This window comes from Globicephala melas, chromosome 1 (assembly GCF_963455315.2).
Source record: "Globicephala melas chromosome 1, mGloMel1.2, whole genome shotgun sequence".
In the NCBI taxonomy this organism is placed as follows: Eukaryota; Metazoa; Chordata; class Mammalia; order Artiodactyla; family Delphinidae; genus Globicephala; species Globicephala melas.
The window spans coordinates 53,774,353-53,794,117 of record NC_083314.1 but is presented as its reverse complement, the minus strand read 5'-3'; the positions used below and the strand labels follow the sequence as shown (position 1 = coordinate 53,794,117).

Here is a 19,765-nt window from a genome sequence, read left to right as displayed (position 1 = left end):
AGAAATATCACATTAAGAGTTAATTAGTAAAGAACATGGGAACAAACGATGTTCAAAACATTTTAGAGAGGTTTTTTTTAATGACATATTTTTCTTTCCACTGTTATTTGTAAAATATTCATATGTAAGAGCTATAGTCCTTGGAAGGTGTTGCAATTCACTCAATAAGAATTTCTAAAAATAGTCAAAATTCATTTTTTCTTTGAAAACTGCCTTTAGTAAACTTTTTGCCCCATCTTCTCAACATCAAGAAAGTTTCTATTCTGATGTGAGTTATGTCCAACTGTCAGAGGATTTCTTTCCTTGGGGTTAAAGGACACCCTGGAATTGGAAGCAGTTATTTCATTTGTGAGTTTAAGAGCTGAATCAAGAGAGAAATAATGCAAACCAAAGAGTTTCTCAGACACAGTTTGCTACACATGACATAAAACAAAGTTTGATTTGTTGGTTGACTTACATATAAACAATATGATCTTACTATAAGCATATTTGGTCTTACAAATGGCCACTGGGAAACAGAAATCTAGTATACAACTCCTTCAAATTAAACAGGGAAATGAAATTCAAACATGTTAAGTGACTTACCTAAAATGAAAAAAGCTAATTAATTGCTATAAACCTAGAGGCATCATCCCTTTAATGAAACAGTAGATCTTGCCAATTTAAGCTCAAACCTATCTTCCAAATTCTTGAACCGAAAGGAAAACCCTGTCAGCAGTGCCATTCTATTCTAGCCTACGGTATGCACTTCTGCTAGCACTACCTTTGTGGGTATTTTTTTAACTAAACTAAAACTACAAATAAAAAAATTGAAGTCAGTCACTCTTCTACAGTCCTTTACAATTGCACAGATAAGATTCAAGGTTCTTAACAGAGTCTAGAATGACCCTTAAAAATCACTCCTCCTAATCTACCATTTCTCACTTCATTCCACTTATGTCGTTAAGTACTAGCAGTCTCCAAACACACTGCACTCTTCCATATTCTCAAGCTTTTGCACATGCTGTTCCCTCTGTCTAGAAATACCTGGAATAGATTTGGATAACTTATGCAAATAGTAATAAGCAAGATACTGAAACAGGATAGATACCTAAATGTTAATTTCCCAAATTTTACACATTAATTTATTACTCACAGTAGCTACCATTTATTTACTATATGCAAATGTTCCATGTGCATGATCTCATTTGTTTCCTAACAACACTTTAAATATTCATATTAACCCACTGCAAAAATGAAGAGGTAGACTCAGAGACGGTAAGGAATTTTCCTAAGGTATCATAACTAGTGACAAAACCAAGGTTTATACCTAGAGATCAGATCTCAAAGACTGAGCTACATGAAAATATAAACATATACACATGAATCATCTCTCTTTTTCCTACCATCATCTCCCCTCCCTAAAAACCAGTGTTAGCACAGTTAAAGGAAATTGCAGTTTAAAAATTGGCCTTTTTTGGAAATCAAAATAATAATAGATATTAAAAGCTAAAAAAATATCTGAACACTTTGTTCCAGTTTTTTCCCTCCACTTATGGGATTTTATATTACAAATATAATATTACCAGATAAAAGCGGAAAAACAATATGTCTGAAAACAGCACAAACTTAGAATTGAGAAAAAAATCAGAGGTAGTCTAAGTGTTTAATAATAACAGACAAATAGTAATTGATAGTATATATAAATGCTTTCTACTAATATTATGATGCAAGGTGAGAAAATGCTTAGATGTAGTTAGATGTAAAAAGCTAGATACAAAATATACCTGTACATACTGTAAAATTAAAATTGTAGGCTGAAAACTGAAAGGACAACATCAAAACGTTAACTGCAGTTCTGTTCAGGTGGTAGAATTACAGGTCGTTTCTCTATTCTCTATTTTGTAAAAGTTTTGATTAGTGGAGAAATACATAACACTGTGAAGCAAAGATGTTAAGGGCTAAGAAAGGTCATTAGGTTTCTTGAATAAGATATAACTGGATTTGGAGGGTCCAAGTGCTGAAAATGTTTCTGCTTTGTCAGACATTACTTTATACATTACAACAGGCTGAGAAGGAAGCTTGTAGTTTTTTTGACTCTACTGATATATAACTTGTATATTTTAACAAGAATAATAAAAGAAAACTGCACAGGGGCTTTCCTGGTGGCGCAGTGGTTGAGTCCACCTGCCGATGCAGGTGACACGGGTTCGTGCCCCGGTCCGGGAAGATCCCACATGCCACGGAGCACCTGGGCCCGTGAGCCATGGCCGCTGAGCCTGCGCGTCCGGAGCCTGTGCTCCGCAACGGGAGAGGCCACAACAGTGAGAGGCCCGCGTACTGGAAATAAAAACCCAAAAAAAACCAGAAAACTGCACAGTAATTCAAACGCAAATTGTTCATGCAAAGAACAAAAAAAACCTCATGCTTATTTTAAAAAGTAATTGCCACTTATCAATTAGTAAGAAACATGGCACCTAAACTATGAGAGAATCTCTTCCTAAAGGTTTATTCGCATCTATTCCGAGCCAATAGTTTCACTCTTAACTTAGGTTGATGAAAACCCTTACATCTAAAAAACAGGGCGTAAAAAGCTCAAAAGTAACATGTTTTTGATAAACCTCATCCAATAGAAAAAATACACCTTCCAACAATTTACTAATATTATCAACAAAACAAAATCTTTCCCCCACATTAGTTGTATTAAATGAGTACGTTGAAAGTTAATGACATTTACACAAAGACTAACAAAAAAACCAAAACCCCAAAACTTCCAAGTTATTAACCTTGAACAGTGATCTTTTTCTCCATATCCCTAAAATAATGATTTGGAAAGGATAAAGTGAAAAGGAAAAAGAGAAATAAGTAAAAGCACACACTAAATATATAGAACAACACACACTGGTCAAAATTAAGTGGTTTTCTTCACTCTGCTTCATTACAGAATGACTGAAAACTGGTTTTTAAAAATGATGAGTACTCTGATGGAGAATATAAAATCTACAGGGTAACCAGGCTTTTCCCTACCAATAAGACCAGTGAAATCCCCAAAAGGAACCTACAATTTGTTTTGCTATCAATAACTTATCCTTTCCATTACTGAAGGGAAACATAGTTGTCAGATCTTTAAAATCCCGCAAAATGTAAAAGGCATAGAATTAAAAGGTCTTAACCCTTTATAAAACAGAAACTTTGAGGAAATGAAAATATTCCTTAGAGATTCCTTATTGAAATTTGAAGTTCCAAGGCTAACTTATTAATTGGAAGAGGCATAAAGCCTCTTATATTTTATTCTTTTCAAAATATAAGATAAAAATATTTTCAAATGTAAATACCCAAATAAATCTCTAGATCAATTATCCATTCTTATTAGTTGACATTTTGGATTACTCTGAACCACTACAGTCTTCCGTTAGTACAAACATCAAGGATTATCATCTGAACTACAAATTTGGTTAGTAAAAAATTATAAGGGCTCACGAGTATGATTTGTGAAACTTAAATGACTCTTGGCTGCTAAAAATAGGGATTATATATATTCAGTTACATATTTCAAACTAGACAAAGATATTTAGATACTCTGGCACGAAATAAAGTATTTTAATTCTTATTTACCAGGTGATACTACTACCATACAATCCATAAAGACTTTTTTTGAGAGATAAAATAATTCTTATCAATTTTTTTTAAAAGATAAACTCTTGGGTCTCCTAAAATAAACCAATGTTTGGAATGTTGTGAGAAATAAAAAGACACTAAAAGAAAAGACAGGGCTTCCCTGGTGGCGCAGTGGTTGAGAGTCCGCCTGCCGATGCAGGGGACACGCGTTCGTGCCCGGGTCTGGGAGGATCCCACATGCTGTGGAGCGGCTGGGCCCGTGAGCCATGGCTGCTGAGCCTGCACGTCCGGAGCCTGTGCTCCGCAACGGGAGAGGCCACAGCAGTGACAGGCCCGCGTACCACCAAAAAAAAAAAAAAAAAAAAAAAAGAAAAGAAAAGAAAAGACAACTACTATTATTCTTCTCTCCCAATCTCTGGAAAGCAACTTACAAAGATATGTGTGGTGAATCACAAAGCCATAGCTCTAGATACTTAGGATTTAAAACAGCAAATTAACAAAATGGAACTGAATCTTGAAGTCAGATTGATGTTTTATACAATCTATCCCTAAAGCTTCCTACTTTCATCAGAGAGTCAAAGATCTTGAAGGCAAATACAAGCATAACTACCTACCTATTTAATTCTCAACAATGTGTAAATACTTTGTCATTAAAACCAAATGATTTAGATTTATCTTCTACCTCATCTTCATTTTATGGTTGGCTATCACAGTTCAAATAAAGAATCTATATTTTCATCGAAGTTGATCTTCTTATCTACAGAAAAAAAAGGACTAAACAAGGCACAAAGTTAAATGGCTTCTTTACAGCAATTATAATAGACTGACTCTTCTACATAATCAAATTATTCCTGTGTTCAGTAGTAATAACTTTTCTACCATTCTGGGAATAGCCAATGCCTACTTCTGATGGCTTTAAGTGGAAAAATGCTGCATAAAATGGGATTTAAGATACAATGGAGTAATAAGAGATACGAAAGGCACAAACCCCTGTAGGGATCATATCAATATAGGAGACTGTCATAAGAACGACAGAGATTAATGTGAGACTGTGGAAGTAAAATACAAAAATATATTTCTTTTCCCCAGATAAGATGCAAGTTTGAATTAGCAGGAAACACTTTTCTCTTAAACAGTTGCTGCCCTTGATTAATTCTGCTTTAAGTAATTGTTAAATATATTTTTATTCAGTTAGAAAAGAATAATCACATTTTTTCATATATACACTTCAGCATATGAAACCAATTCAAGTAGTATTCGTTAAAAACGTTTAAGTCAAGGAAATGATATCCAATATTCATTCTCTTTCCTTTCACTACTGCTATGGAAATTTGTAGGAATTATCAAAAGATAAATATTTAGATACCAAAGTTAAATTCCTTCCCATCTCAAAATATTTTGGACACTCTTAAACATGGTGGGATGACAATGAAAATTATTTATAGGTTAATGGCATAATTCAGAATGCACTCTCAAATTAGTATATTTCTTTTTTCCCTTAAAAATGGCAAAACAAAACCCAAAACCAAGTAGCTTAAAGATCTGTGTCGATTCTATTCTTCAAAATTGGCATACTTCAGGACAAAAACTATTTTTAAAGAAGTATTTAATGAGGAAAAAAATTATAAGAACCATTCTAATATAAGTCAAATTCCATTATAGTACATATAAAAATGAAAATAATGAAATATTTTAAATATCTGTCGACCTACAGACCCACTAAATTATTTTGTTGATTTCATTACATTTTCACCATAAAATATTTAATGCAAGAAATGTTTTCACAGGAACTGTCCATACAGTAGTGCACCTTAAGGTTAAGGAATATTTACACTTGATGTAGATTTAAAGAAGAGATAAATTACAGGTTTGCTTCAGTTTTCCACAACCTTCTTGTCTCCTCTATTTTCTACTCCCCTACCCCACTCTAGTCTGGACACTAAGGGATGAGTGGGGCACTTAGGAGAAGACGGGAGCCACAGTCTTCCTGGAAGTCAGGGTCCATGCTCAGAATCTTCTTTCCTTCCACGCCCAAGACAGACAAGAGTTCATTCAGATTGGCCCTCTTCCAGTCAGGAAAATTTTCTAAAGTGTTATAAACCATCCAGCTAGAGGGAAGAAGAAAGGAAAGGAAAGATAAAAGAAAAGGAAAGAAACAGAAATGAAGAAAGGAGAGAAGAAAGAAAAAGAAGTTCCTATGTTGTCTTCTCAGTGTTCACTGAAGAATTTAGGATGAGAAATAGTTTATAAATGTGGGAAATCAATATATATTAAAGGAAGATTTTTTTAATTAAAGAAAAGAAAAAAGACCACATCTTATTCTTTTCTGTGCTTCTTCCTGAAAAGGGTAAGGGAGTAGCAAAATCTAACAGACATTAGATATTCGTAAGTATAATTATCCCCCCTTTAACAGACGCTTGAGAACCATTAATGCCTCTTGGTTATCATGTGTACAAATCTCCAGTGGTAACATAAGTCATCTGTTTCCAAAATTGACTGTTCACATAATTTTCTATGGAGACCTGGGGAACTTTTCAAAATACAAATCTCTTCTCTCTTCCCCTCCTCCCCCAGAGTATGGACTCAGGGGTCTAAGAAAAGAACTGTTTTGTTATATTTATTTTTTGAAAGATCCCAAGGTGATTCTGATGATCAGTCGGTTTGAGAATCACTGTGATAAATAATTATTTTATCATAGATGCCTTCTGCATTTTAATGGACACAGATTGGCTTTTCACATATATTTTAGCTTCCTTAGTTTAGTGCAATCTGATGCTTTATACACAGTGTTTAGTAAGTCAGAGAGGGATGCCTATCTCTTGGATAAAAGCATATATAAATTGGAAAACAGATATGTAAGTCTTTTTGAGGGAAGACTGAATTGTGTAATAGCACAAATGCAATGGAGAAAGGGAAGGACCGGTAATAAATACCAATTCCTCCATAGGTGCAGGCACTTTATCTCTCACCTCTACTCCAGCATTTCCTTGGTTTCAAAAACCAGTATTTAATTAATCATGCAACAAACAAGGTAAAGGACAAGTCTGAAGGATTGTATCCTTCATTACAAAAATTATATATTAATGATACATTATGTGAAAACCATCTGCTTAGTGGTAATTTAAAAATGAATGTTACTAATAGCAAACACTTTAACTTTCGCTATAGGTCAAAAACTATTCTAAACCCTTTATGTACATTAACTTATTTTAACATTATAATAACCCTAAAGGGAGGTTATTACTATCATTAGCACTATATAGATGAAGAAACTGAAGCACAGTGTAGTTAAGGAACTTGAGCAAGGTCACAGAGCTAGTAAGTGGAAAATCTGATTTTAACCTCAGTGGTCTGGCTCCATAGTCTTTGCTCTTACTCTATACACTATGATGCCTTTTTTCAAGTAGTCTGCAAGCCAGCAGAGGATAGGAGACATGAACACAAATAACGGTACAAGGCAGTGTATTAATTCATTCAGGAAATATTTTTAATGGATAGGAATCATGAGAGATTTAGGTGAAGAAAAGATCTCCATGAGAACACAAAGTTTTAGTTAAAAACACTTCACAATAAATGTTTCATTTATGAAGTTTTATTTGTTAGAAATAAGGACAGAAAGAATATATTTCACTATTTGACTAAAAAAGATGCCCTTGCCTAATATAATTATAACTTTGTACAGTATGGGTGATAACATTGTTAACAAATTCCCAGGCTAAGTTTTGCTGGATTTGGTTTCAAAGGAGGGAAATCATTATCCTGTCATCCTTCACTATTGAGTTAGAGAAATTTTCAATATGACTTCTGGTGTTTCAATCCACAAGAGAAAAAAACCCACCCTTAATAAGCAAAGCTTTTTCTGAGGATACAATGTGTACACACACACACACACACACACACACACACACACACACACGTCACTTTTGAAGAGCTATGAGAGTCTTTAGTGTCATTTACAAGCATTGCCTTTTACCATTAGATATCTATTTAGAATTGGTGACCCAAGGCTAGATAATCTTGTACGATGTAACAGCCTCAGCGGGAGTCATCATGGACTCAAGGTCTGCCTCCAACAAAAATATGGTGTCCCTTTACACAGACATGATCACTTAACAGAAAGTAATTTGCATTCTTGAATTAATTTATATTTCATTCCAATAGTTTCAGATAAGAATTATTCCACAGAATTGTTCCACAGATACAGAACATATATAATCTCCTTTACCTAACTTCCAATCTCTGAATAAAGGCAGTGATGATAAAAAGACATGACAGAAATAAAGAATAAGAATATTGCCCAAATTTACCTTTGCTTTGTAGCATTACTTTCAAGGTAGATGTGGGGTGTAGGAGATAATGGAATAGATATAAATGACTAATACCAAATTGCCAAAGGACTATAATTATAAAACAATATCTCAGTTGCATAGTATTTCCTTTTCAAGCAAGAATTTCTTAAGAAACAAACAAAAAAACCAGTTCTCAGTATGTAAGCACACAATTTGTAAAAAATCAAAAGTTAATGTTTTAGAAAATTGTTTATTGAAACAAATGATTAAAGAAGATTATTTTACTAACAAGAAATTTTCAGACTGGCAAAGATACTGACATTATATTCCATGTTTTATGGGCATGGTCAAACTGAAACCCCTGGACTTTCTCAGTGCAAGACCAAATGGAAATAGATTGTTCTAGAAGGCAATCTATCAGTTTTAATCAGAAGCTATATGAATAAAGCTATCCATTTAATAAATCTCAAGTTCTCTTCTAAAGAATTAATTAGAAATTTAAAGATTTATTGGAAAAATATTCAAGAAGTAGTAAAAAGTAAACATGAGTATCTTCAACAAAACAACAGTATACCAGTTATGGTAAATCCTTAGACTAGAATAATATGGAACCATTTAAAACACTCTTTACAAAATATATTCAGACCTGGGAAATGTTCGTGACAAAGGCAAAAGGTAAACAATACATGATAATATATAAAAGATTCACTGTTATTGGGAAAAAAGTTCCTTTGAATGGAAAAATTACGTGGTTAATTACATTAAAATGTTCATATTAGTTATTTCTGGGAAAAGCGTTATCTGATATTTTCTTGTTTTTCGTTTTTCTAAATTCTCTAAAACATACGTGTATTCGTTTCTTTCAGTAATAAGCTACTATAATCATTAAAAAAACCCAACGCAAAACCTAAGATAATGTTCCAAGATGATCGCATTATTCTCCACCAATGCACTTGCCAGGGAGATTCACTCTGACTCCATACTCTCCTAATATAAAGCTGCAAAAACCTTTTTTTGAATCAACTCTAAATTAGTTTAAGGATAATTACTTAGTTAATGAATTATCCAAATCATATCACTACTGCCTTTCAGGAGGAAGGGAGGGAGGGAAGGAAGAAATAAATCTTTTGTTAGTCCACATTAATACCTGCTAGAAATTGTGAGCAAATAGAATACTTTAGAAAGAAAGATTGAAACTAGAACAAACATGAACTGTTGATTACAGACTTTAATGATCCAGATAATGGCTGTGTCCAGTAAGTATCAGACAGCAAACATTACTACATCTGGACAGAAGAGGTTAAAATAAATTATGAGGTATTTTTCAAGGAAGTAAAGTCACAAAATGAATTGAGATTGTAGTCTGATAGCCCACCATTCTCTATATTCAAAAGTATAGTTGACTGCTGTATATGGAAATAAAAAGCAAACTACACTTATTTCAAAGATAGTGTAATTATTCAAATGGAATGTATTTGTATGTTCAATCATATATGGATATAATACATTCAAGTACACGGTTTTAGAATTTACATTTGTTTCTTCAAATAAATGAATAGTAAATTTCTTTTATTACATCAAGTTAAACAAGCTCATTTCGTCTATATTTAAAAAATAAGCAGTGGGGAAATTAAATTCCAAAGCCCAAATAAAAATAGAGTGATATGTGGTATTCCAAGTAGTTATTTCTCACAAATTCCGCCTTCTTTTTAAAAAAAAATCATGAAGTTAAAACTGAAATAGGCAATGCAAATAAGATTTACTCTTGGGGGTTAAAATCCTAAGAATTTGGCAATAACAGAATATCCACATGTCAATAATTCTAAATTACTAAAGTTTAATTAAAATATCTTCAAATGAATTAAAATAATAAAGTAAAAACAAAATATAAAATGAAGGATTCTGCATTCTTCATTAGTATAGAGTAACTATTACCATCTCTAAGTATTCTAGAGAGGACCTATGTTGTAAAATAAAAAAAATTCTAAAAAGAAGCATTTTCAATACAGTTCAAACAAAACTTATCTTAAAACTCCTTTGAAAAGTAAATGTGGTACAAGAGGTTGTGGCACTTTAATGGTAGAAATGCTGGAGCCACTACCTTTGCAAGCAAAGCTAAAGAACAAAGGACAGAAGACTGTCAGCAAACCCTAAAGTGACTGAACAAAACTGCTTTTAGAAACAGGGAAAGTATTAGGAAGAAAAAGAGAAAGGACAAAGTACTGTCCCTCAGATTAAAAGAAACAACTTTAGACATATTCTCTGTCTTTAAACAGAAGTAATTAAAAGCAAATATTGTAAGCCTAGAAGAAAAAGTAGACTACATGGCAAAGGTGAAGGTGGGAGAGAAGCATCCTGCTAACTTCCACAGCACTGTGAAATAAAAGGAGAAACGCAACACAATGAACTTGACCAGTATCTTAAAAAAGGGCAGTGTATAGCGTTCTTTCCATTTTATATGCAGAATGGTAGAAATAAAAAGAGTAGAAATTATATATAATCTTGGCTGATTACTCAAAACAGGACTTGAGATTACTGGTTCATTTTCAGCCAGAAGTAGCCAAAAAGAAAAATAAATGTATCTAGATTACAGGAAAAAACAAGGCTAGACAAAAATTTAATCTGCAGGAAAATATCCTAAATTTTTATAAAACCAACATACTGTCTTAAGAGAATACATCTGTTTGTATTTGTGCCTCTTCCTCTACCACTCATTCTTAATTTCTCATTCCCTCCCTATGACTAAATCACTACCATAAATGGTAACATAAAGATACATGCAATTTTTATACCATCATTAATTGAATAGTTTTATGCTTTCTATTCATTCATACAGTAGATTTGATATACCACTAATATACGTTCAAACAGTAAAAAGACTTTCAAAGTTAACCTATTTCATAAGTGCCCTTAAACTGACCTCTTTCTTGTGATCAAAATTAGGTAGGACAGAAATAAAGCATAGAAAGACAATGAAATGTTTGGCTACTGATTTCACGTCTTAAAAAAGTAATCTAGGTGAGATTAAACATTGTATTATTTTCTTATTCCCCAAAACAGTTCTCTGTACTTCACCATCTCTGTCTCCCTTTCCTCTCTTTCTTAAAACCATTCCAGTCAAACTTTTGTCTTACCACTCCTATCATTTTTTTGCTCATCTTACTTGTATCAGTAGCATCTGACAAAGCTTAACCAATTCCTACTTTTTTTTCTTTTTAGTTGTCATGTCTTATAACTCTTTTTTAATTTATAGGTTTCCTTTCATCTCTTTTTCTCCCTTGCAATTTATGTGTTGAAGAAACTTGATTGCTTAACAGTTTCTGATAGTCTTGGGGATTTTTCCGCTTCATTACCATGGTTCTTTACCATGTTCCTTTTTCCTCTGTATTTCCTGTAAGTGGTTAGGTTTAGAGGCTTAATCAAACATGGGTTGAGTTGACTTCATAGGGTCCCCTCCTTCAGGAGGCCCAATGTATGGCATCTGTCTCTCTCTTTGTGATGCTGTAGCTGGATGCTCAGATCCATTGGTTAGGTTGCAAAATGAGATATTCAAATTTTATCATTACTGCTTTCTTTTCTTTTTATTGTTTTAAAACAGCTTGAGATATAATTCACATACTATACAATTCATCCATTTTAAGTGTACAATTCAATGGTTTTTTTGTATATTCATAGATATGTGCAACTATCACCACACTCAATTTGAGAATATTTCATCATGTCAGGAAGCAACCCCGTACCCTTTAGCTATCATCTCCCTATCTCTCGCCCACCTAAGCCCTAAGTAACGACTAATCTACTTTTAGTCCCTATAGATTTCTCTCTTCTAGACTTTCATATCAATGGCCAATTCCTCCTCCTTGAAAAACCTTCTTCACTTGGCTTCCCAGGCACCAGTTTTCCTACTATTGATAACCACTCCTCGGTCTTTTTGTTGATTCTTCCTCATTGCCTAAATCACTGAACATTGAAGTACCCTCAAATAACGTACTCATACTACTTCTAATCTCTGATTACACTCCCTTGGAGAGATCTTATCCCATTTCTTGCTTAAATATCATATGTTGACAGCTACCAAATTTATATGCCTAGCCCCACAATCTGCTGTGAACTCCAACTTGGCAGGTCCACTTACACGGCAAGTAATACCTCAAACTTAACCAGTTCACAACTTTCCTGTGAATCCAAAATTGACATCTCCACTTAGTATTTTTAGTAACTCTCAAATCAGGCCGGTCTAGAGGTCAACTCCTGGTCTTCTCCCCTGATCTTCTCCCATAAGACAGTTCCTCTGGTAATCTTCTCCATCTTAAGGAATGGCAATTCCACTCTTATAGATGCTTGGGGAAAAAACCTCAGTGTCATCCTAGACTTTTCTCTATCGTTCTCCACATGTAATCTATTGGCAATTCTATTTATTCCAGTTTCAAAATATGAACAAGATCTGGCTACTTCTCACTGGCTCACCACTATTTAATCTTACCTGGATTATTACAACAGCCTTCCTGATTCCTTATGTCTGTTCTCTACAAAACAGCCAAACTGATTTTTAAAAAATTTAAGTCATATTGTATCACTCCTTTGCTCAAAATCTTACAATGGCTCCCAACTCCCAGGAAAAACAAAAATCCTTACAATGGTAAACGTGCTCTATTGAAACAGCTCTTCTTCACTGCTCTGAAATTATCTACTACTCCCCACCTAGACCACTGTAGTACAGCAACACTGGCCTTCTTTCTGTTCCTGGAACACTAATCGCATTCTTACTTCAAGACCTTTGAACTGTTTACTGTTTACACCTGGAATACTCTTTTCCTACATTTAAATATGGTATACATCTTCATCTCCTTCTAGTCTTTGCTCTAATTCAGCTACTCAGTAAGGCATTGTCACCACCAATTGAAAATTACAACTCCCTACTCTAGCACCCCCATCCCACTTTCCTGCTTAGTTTTTCCCCAAAGCACTTGTCACCTTCATATATATGTATTTTTTTTTGTCTGCTCCAGCACATAATATTCTAAGTCTCCTAAGAGGGCCAGAACTTCTTACAGTTTTGTTCTGAGTTTATCTCCAGTATGTAGAACTGTGACTGCACATACTAAGTATCTGCTGAATAAATGAACAAAGGAGTGTCTCACTCCTTCTGCCTCATATAAAATAAGGGAATGAAGTTATTTTTTGTAGCTAATCAAAGTGACAGTTATATAAAAGTCAGATTTAAATTAAATCTGGAATGGTACTGAAGTGAGTTACAGAACTTTTAATCTTTTTATTGTGAAATAAACAAGTTCCCTGGTGATACTGCTCTTTTGGTCTAGGTAGCATACTTTAAGAACTTACTTTGAGGGTCATCCTATGAACTACAATATGCATCCTTTCAGTCTAACATTAATTAGTTCTTTTGCCACCTTCCTTGACAAAACAAGGACTTGAGAACATTTTAATTACATTTATACTTCTGACTTATGCTATTATTGTCAAGTACTTAATTCTATGTGTGTATTAAGTCCAACAAGACATCATTGCTTTATACAGTCGACATGCATTTAGATTTACTGCATATTTACCATTTCTATTGCTTACCATTCCTTTCTGCATGTCTTGCCTTTGTCTTCATTTTCTGCATTTTTTTCCTTCTGCCTTAAGAATTACCTTTAAAATTTTCTTTAGTGTAAGTCTGCTGGTGGCAAAATCTTCATTTTCATTCATCTAAAAATGTCTTTATTTTACCTTTGTCTTGAAAGATTTTCATTGGATATGGAATTTTAGATTGGCAGGTATTTTCCTTCACACACTGAAGATCTGGCTCCACTATCTTTTGATTTCTGCTGCTTCACTGAGAAGTTGGCTGTCAGTCTAATTACTCATCCTTTGAAGACAGTTGTTCTCTGCCTTCCTTTAAGAATCCCCCATTGTATTTTATTTTCAGCAGTTTCACTATGATGTGTCCCACCACCAGCAGGGGTCACAGGATCAGGCGCAGTTAGTTTTAATCTAGCAGCTAGTTAGCTTTATAGAAGGATATAAGATAGGATATTCAGCGTGCACAGCATCTTCACACTCATCAGGAGGCCAAGCAAGTATTCACATGCACAGCTTCTTAGATCAAACCACACAGAGTGAGCACAGCTGCCAAGGACAGCTGAAGTGCAGGTGGTTCACCTCAATACAGAGGTGTGCCTTGGTTTCCTGCCAGTCTTGTATCGCTCTCATTGCATAGATGTAAGGCCAACATGTCAACTCACAATTCTCTCAGTCCAGAGGCAATACAGATGAGGGTTCATAATAAATTTAAGAAATAACTAGCTCTTAGCACATAACATTCCTTATTTGTCTTAATTTATTTCCACAGAAGAGTGCTATGAGAAGGCAGACCCAAGGTCTGATTTTCAGCAGGCCTAGGTCTGTTCAGGGTCCAGATCTGATATTAAATCTGTACTCACAATGTAGGTTTCAAGTCATTTATTCTCTGGGGTATGAAGGCTTATTGAATCTCTGCCTTACTGTCTTTCATCAATTTTGTAAAGCTTTCAACAATAATGATTTCTAATATCTGCTTTGGCTGTATTATTTCTCTCCCCTCCTTTTAGGTCTCCTATTGAATATGTTCAACTTTCTTACTTCAACCTCTATCTCCTTTCTCTTTTTTTTTCATCTCTCCATCTCTTCATTTTTTGTCTCTCCATGCTTCCTTCTGTATATTTTCTTCTAACTTTCCTAAAAGTTCATTAATTCTCTTTTCAACTGTGTCTTATCTTCCATTCAACCCATCCACTAAGTTCTTAATTTTGGTAATTATATTTTTTTAGTTCTAGAATTTTCATTTTAAAAATACTTTTAGTGGCTTCCCTGGTGGCACAGTGGTTGAGAGTCCCCCTGTTGATGCAGGGGACACAGGTTTGTGCCCCGGTCTGGGAAGATCCCACATGCCGTGGTGCACTGGGCCTGTGAGCCATGGCCGCTGAGCCTGCGCGTCCAGAGCCTGTGCTCCGCAATGGGAGAGGCCACAACAGTGAGAGGCCCGCATACCGCAAAAAAAAAAAAAAAAAAACAACTTTTAATTTCCCAATTGAAATTTTCAACCTTGTCTTTCATCTTGTCAGCATGGTTATTTTCAGGCTATGTGTTATAATATCCAGAGCTGCTGTGATTTTGTTTCTATCGTTCAATGCTTATACTAAATTTATTCATGTCGTCTTGGCTTTTCCTGTGTCTCTTTATTTTTTGTTGTGTCCTAGTTATATTTGCAATTTTGAAAAACATAAAATTCTGAGATGATCTTCTTTAGAAGGTTTTCTTGCAGAGAGGATTTAATTTTGCATTTGTTAACACTAGCAATCTAAGATCACCTCAATTTACTCAGGATTGATATGATCTGAAGTTGAGTTGCAAAATCACTGGGGGCTTATCCTCTACTGCTTTACCCTAGACTAGAGCCCTTTGGGGACCTGAACCAAGGTAAGTTCACCCAAATGGTGGTGAGCACTAGACTGCATTCCCTGTGCCCCCATGAAGCTACCATAAGTGCTCAGCCATTCTACCAAAACTGGCAAATGCTCCCAGGGGAAAAGAATACTCAAAAGCCAGGCTCACATTCCTAGACTGGTAATTCTTTTCTATCTTGTTTACTTTCCAATGACTTAAAACAGGTTTTGGTTTTTAAAATATATATATTGAATACTTGAATACTCTAACTTTTCCACTTCTACTTAGCGGGAGGGTTGGTCCAAATCACCTAGTCTGCCAATGCCAAAACTGAAGTTGAGTAATAGAACTGTAAACAAGATAGCTTAAATATACCTCATTAAACAGATGTCTTAAAGTAACCATCAAGTAGAATTTTTTGGTGTCAAAACTAAAACCAAGTCAGTACCTAAAAAGCTATTTTTAAAAAGATGACATTAATGCATGACTAATGTTTACAAAATCAAGACAATAAAAACGATTATTTCTTCATATAACTTATGAGAAAGCCTGCACTTTAAAATGTATAAATAAATGACAAGTTTGAGGAAACTGTTTTTTTGGGCAACCTAGAAGTGCAACTTGCTTGTTAACTGAATGTGTTTAAATATTCTTGTATAAATGTATTTTGTAGAGAGAAATTCTACCCTGAAATAGTATTTAATTAGGTATACATACAGGCCACTCTCCTTTCCCTACATCAAATTTTTTCCTTCTAATACAATACCAGGTTCAGCTGAATGTTTACTAAGCCTATATTGCATGTGACTAATAAGGAAAATGAGACACAGTGTGTTTTCTGGAGAAATTTCCAGTCCTATAGGAGAAGAGATAGAGATAATGTGATAATGCTGTAACAGAGGTATGCACATGATGCTATGGGCACACAGGGGACATCATGTCAGCATGAAGTGACATTCCAATTACTGTTCCATTTGTGACATTTCAATTACTACTTTCTAAAATGCCTGTTTCCTTTGGTGATGCAATACTAAGCAAAAAAGAAAATGTATATAACATATCAATTTATATTTTAAACTTAAAAAAACTTACCTGTGTATACATAAACATAATGCATTATATGAGACACCAAGGTGAAAAAACTGATATAAAAACTCACCCCATCTGGCAGTGCCCTCCAGCACACAGCACTAACGAACTCATTTGTATCATCTTCTTTTCGGTCTTTGTCCAGAACACTTTTGACCGTATCAAACTTAAAAGTTAGCAAAGTCTTAGAAAGTCCTTTATAGTACAGGTAAAGAGAGTTGTTCTCACTTCCTGAAAAATATTTAAAAATAATTTTTTTAGAGTGGGAGAACTTAGAATTAGGATATCACATTCATAAGGTAACTATCACTCAATGTTTAAGTTCAAAGACTAATAATCTTTTATGTAAAATATGAAAGACCAGAGCACAGGATTTCTTGGGAATCATATGAGAAAAGGATTCACAGAAAAAAACTTATACTTTCCTAACCTAAAGAAATAACCCACTGTCAAATGATATAACAATACTGATACAAAAATCATTTTAGCAGAGGTCTAGAGAAGAACCAGAAGTGTGTTATTATAGCATGATCTTGAATTACATTTATAAAGATTTTTATCTAGAGGGGAAGAAGAAAGTTATAGCACTTAAAAAGGCAGATTTTAATAATACAAAACTTATTTCCCATTCCCCAATAAAAGTTGAGTAGTCTAGAAAACTATATTTTTGAGCAGTCTATCAAAGTAAGAGATTTGCTTTGACAGGGTTTAGGTTCACATACATGTAGAGACAGTCAACTTTACTGAATAAAAGGCCAAGTCACTTGAAAGTACTGACGAAAGTTCATATATTCAGGCATCAGATGTATTAAAGCATTTGAACAGTACCAAATTTGACTTTTCTACTGCTAATTTAAATTTGTATAAATTATCAACAATGAAAGTCCTAGAAAAACAGATCAAGACTACCCAAACAGATTGTTTATTGAAGGGAACATTATATAGGGGAAAATGAACATCAAGCTTTAGAAGACAAATGTCTCCAAAATTAAGATATCAGCAGAAACGAATATTTTCTGTCTTCTACATAACATCTATAGACATTATATTTTACCGGAGAACAACTACAAAACGTATTTAACAATCTTATGCTATTTCATGTGGTCAGGGCTTGTGCTCAGCGAAGGAGAGAAGGACTAATGCTTCTTCTAATCTGAGGAAAATTCAAAATGCTATCTTCTGAATGTATAGATCATTTCCTGAATTGGTATGTAGTCTATTCCATTGAATGCAATTTCAGTGACAGATATCTATTTAAAAGTTCCAGGAAACGACAGTTTCACTTACCACAAGCTATATAATCTCCATTGGAAGCGAGGCCTACAAAGTTTTTTTCATTGATATGACCCTTGAAGGAACGTAGACAGTATGGCTTCCCTACATTCCACAGCTTTAGCTGGCTGTCTGTTGAACTGAGATAAACACAAAAAGTTAGAACAACTTTAAGATCTCATTACATGAAACCCATCACTACTAATTAGAGGCAATCCGGTTTGGTGGTTGAGAATGCAGACTCTGGAGCTAGACTGTCTGAGTCAGAATGGTCAATATGCCATTAGTTTGCTTTTGACCTTAGGAAAGTTATACAACCTCTTTGGCCTCAATTTTTTCATCAGTTAAATGTGAAATATAATGATTCCTATCTTATAGAATTAGATGAATTCTATAAGATACTGCAAAAATTAAATTAATTCATTCTAAATGCTTTCAATAGTACCTGGGCATGTAGGAAGTAACAAATATTAGCCATCATACCATCACCATCAAACAACAACAGAGCTCTACTGGCAGCTGTGCTTAATTTCAGTTGTTCCAGTTGATTTGATTTACTTTTCAACTGTTGAATTATATTAGTATACTGAATATAAACTATTGATATTTTCACAGCTTAGTTGTACCTACAGGGGTGGAATACTATGAATGGTTGAATGGTCTATATAGTTTATCTTAATAAAATAATACGCAAATGCAGCTATTAATCAAAAAATAATTGAATATAAAAATCACTGCTAATCCTATCACACAAAGACAATCTTAGGATTTGAATAAAATATCAAGTTTTGGTTTTCTTCTGACTTTTTGTTACAAAAATTGGATCATAACAACACATATTATTTTGTAAAGTGCTTCTTGCTTGTTCAACAATTTGTTTTACATTGTTTATGTAAAATAAATGTTTCCATATCTTTATTAATGACTACACAATAAATCATCTTTTCTCTTGCTCTAACATTCACAGAATAGGGCACCATGCTAAATGTTTTACATAGATTATTTTACTCAGAGATTCACAACATAAGTAGTATTATTAGCTCCATTTCAGAGGTGAGGAAACAGATTTAGAAGGTTAAGGATATTTTCAAGGTACCACAGCTAGTAACTAGTAGAGCCAAGATTGAAATTGTCTTATCTCAGAGGCTACACTCCAAACACTTCTCTATTGCTTCTCATCATTTTTCAACATAACATCTATTCTTAGACATTTATGGGGTTTTTTTGTTTTTTGTTTTGGCCACGCCACGTGGCTTGTGGGGTCTTAGTTCCCCAACCTGGGATTGAACCCAGGCCCCAGCAGTAGAAGCGCAGAGTGCTAACCACTGGACTGCCAGGGAATTTCTGACATTTATGTTGTTTTAAATTTGTTTTTTGCTCAACAATATTGCATTGAAAATCCCTTTATATGTATGTGTGTGTGTGTGTGTGTGTCACAGCCCAAGAATTCAGAGGCTGCAGCAATATGTATATAGTTTAATATTACTTTTTAATATTTCCAAACATACTTGTGGGTAAATGTCTTACATACTTCTAACACAAATATGTCCAAGAGGAAAATCATCACGATTTATAAAAACTAAGAAGGAAAAAAGACTGGTGAATATACAAACCACAAATCTGCATTAAAAAAGGTCAACTATGATTTCCAATTTATACAATTAAGTATACATATACTTCAACTAGTTGAAATCAAACTAATTGATTCAACACTGATAAGTCTGAAATTTAAGAAAAATACTTTTAACATATAATCATTCATATTTGAATCTGAATAAAATTTTAATTTACTGCCCATTATTACTCCTAAAGATGGGATACTTTTTGACTGGTTACCACTTAACTTAGATTTGTGAACTAATTTCCTCTATTAACTCCTCTTAGAAAGCTCAGCTCTCACTTTCTTTTTTTCCCTTTTTGTAACTCAATTCAAATTACCTTGTTAAATCAACTCAAATTACCAAGTTCTTATCTAGAGCAACCAGTATGGAGGCAGATGTGGTGGGAGATCCCAAGTATAAGGCACTGGCATTAATAATCTCCTAAGAGATATTAGAAACTATGTGAAAGAAAGAAAACAATGTACAATT

The 19,765-nt window shown here is 34.0% G+C and overlaps 1 protein-coding gene across 8 annotated transcripts in view; it reads right to left on the bottom strand.

Annotated features, from left to right (window-relative positions):
- The window catches only part of COP1 (COP1 E3 ubiquitin ligase), a 278,313-nt gene that overhangs the window by 47,591 nt on the left and 210,957 nt on the right, over nucleotides 1-19,765 (bottom strand). For 7 of the 8 annotated variants that reach the window (XM_070043911.1, XM_030875399.3, XM_030875401.3 and 4 more), the window contains 2 exons: nucleotides 17,691-17,815; nucleotides 16,474-16,634 (listed from right to left, as the gene is read on the bottom strand). In XM_070043911.1, coding sequence (XP_069900012.1) covers nucleotides 16,474-16,634; nucleotides 17,691-17,815 — 286 coding nt within the window. Of the gene's footprint in view, nucleotides 1-5,053; nucleotides 5,706-16,473; nucleotides 16,635-17,690; nucleotides 17,816-19,765 lie in introns of those variants that run through there. The other variant, XM_060296028.2, reaches the window with a different exon arrangement.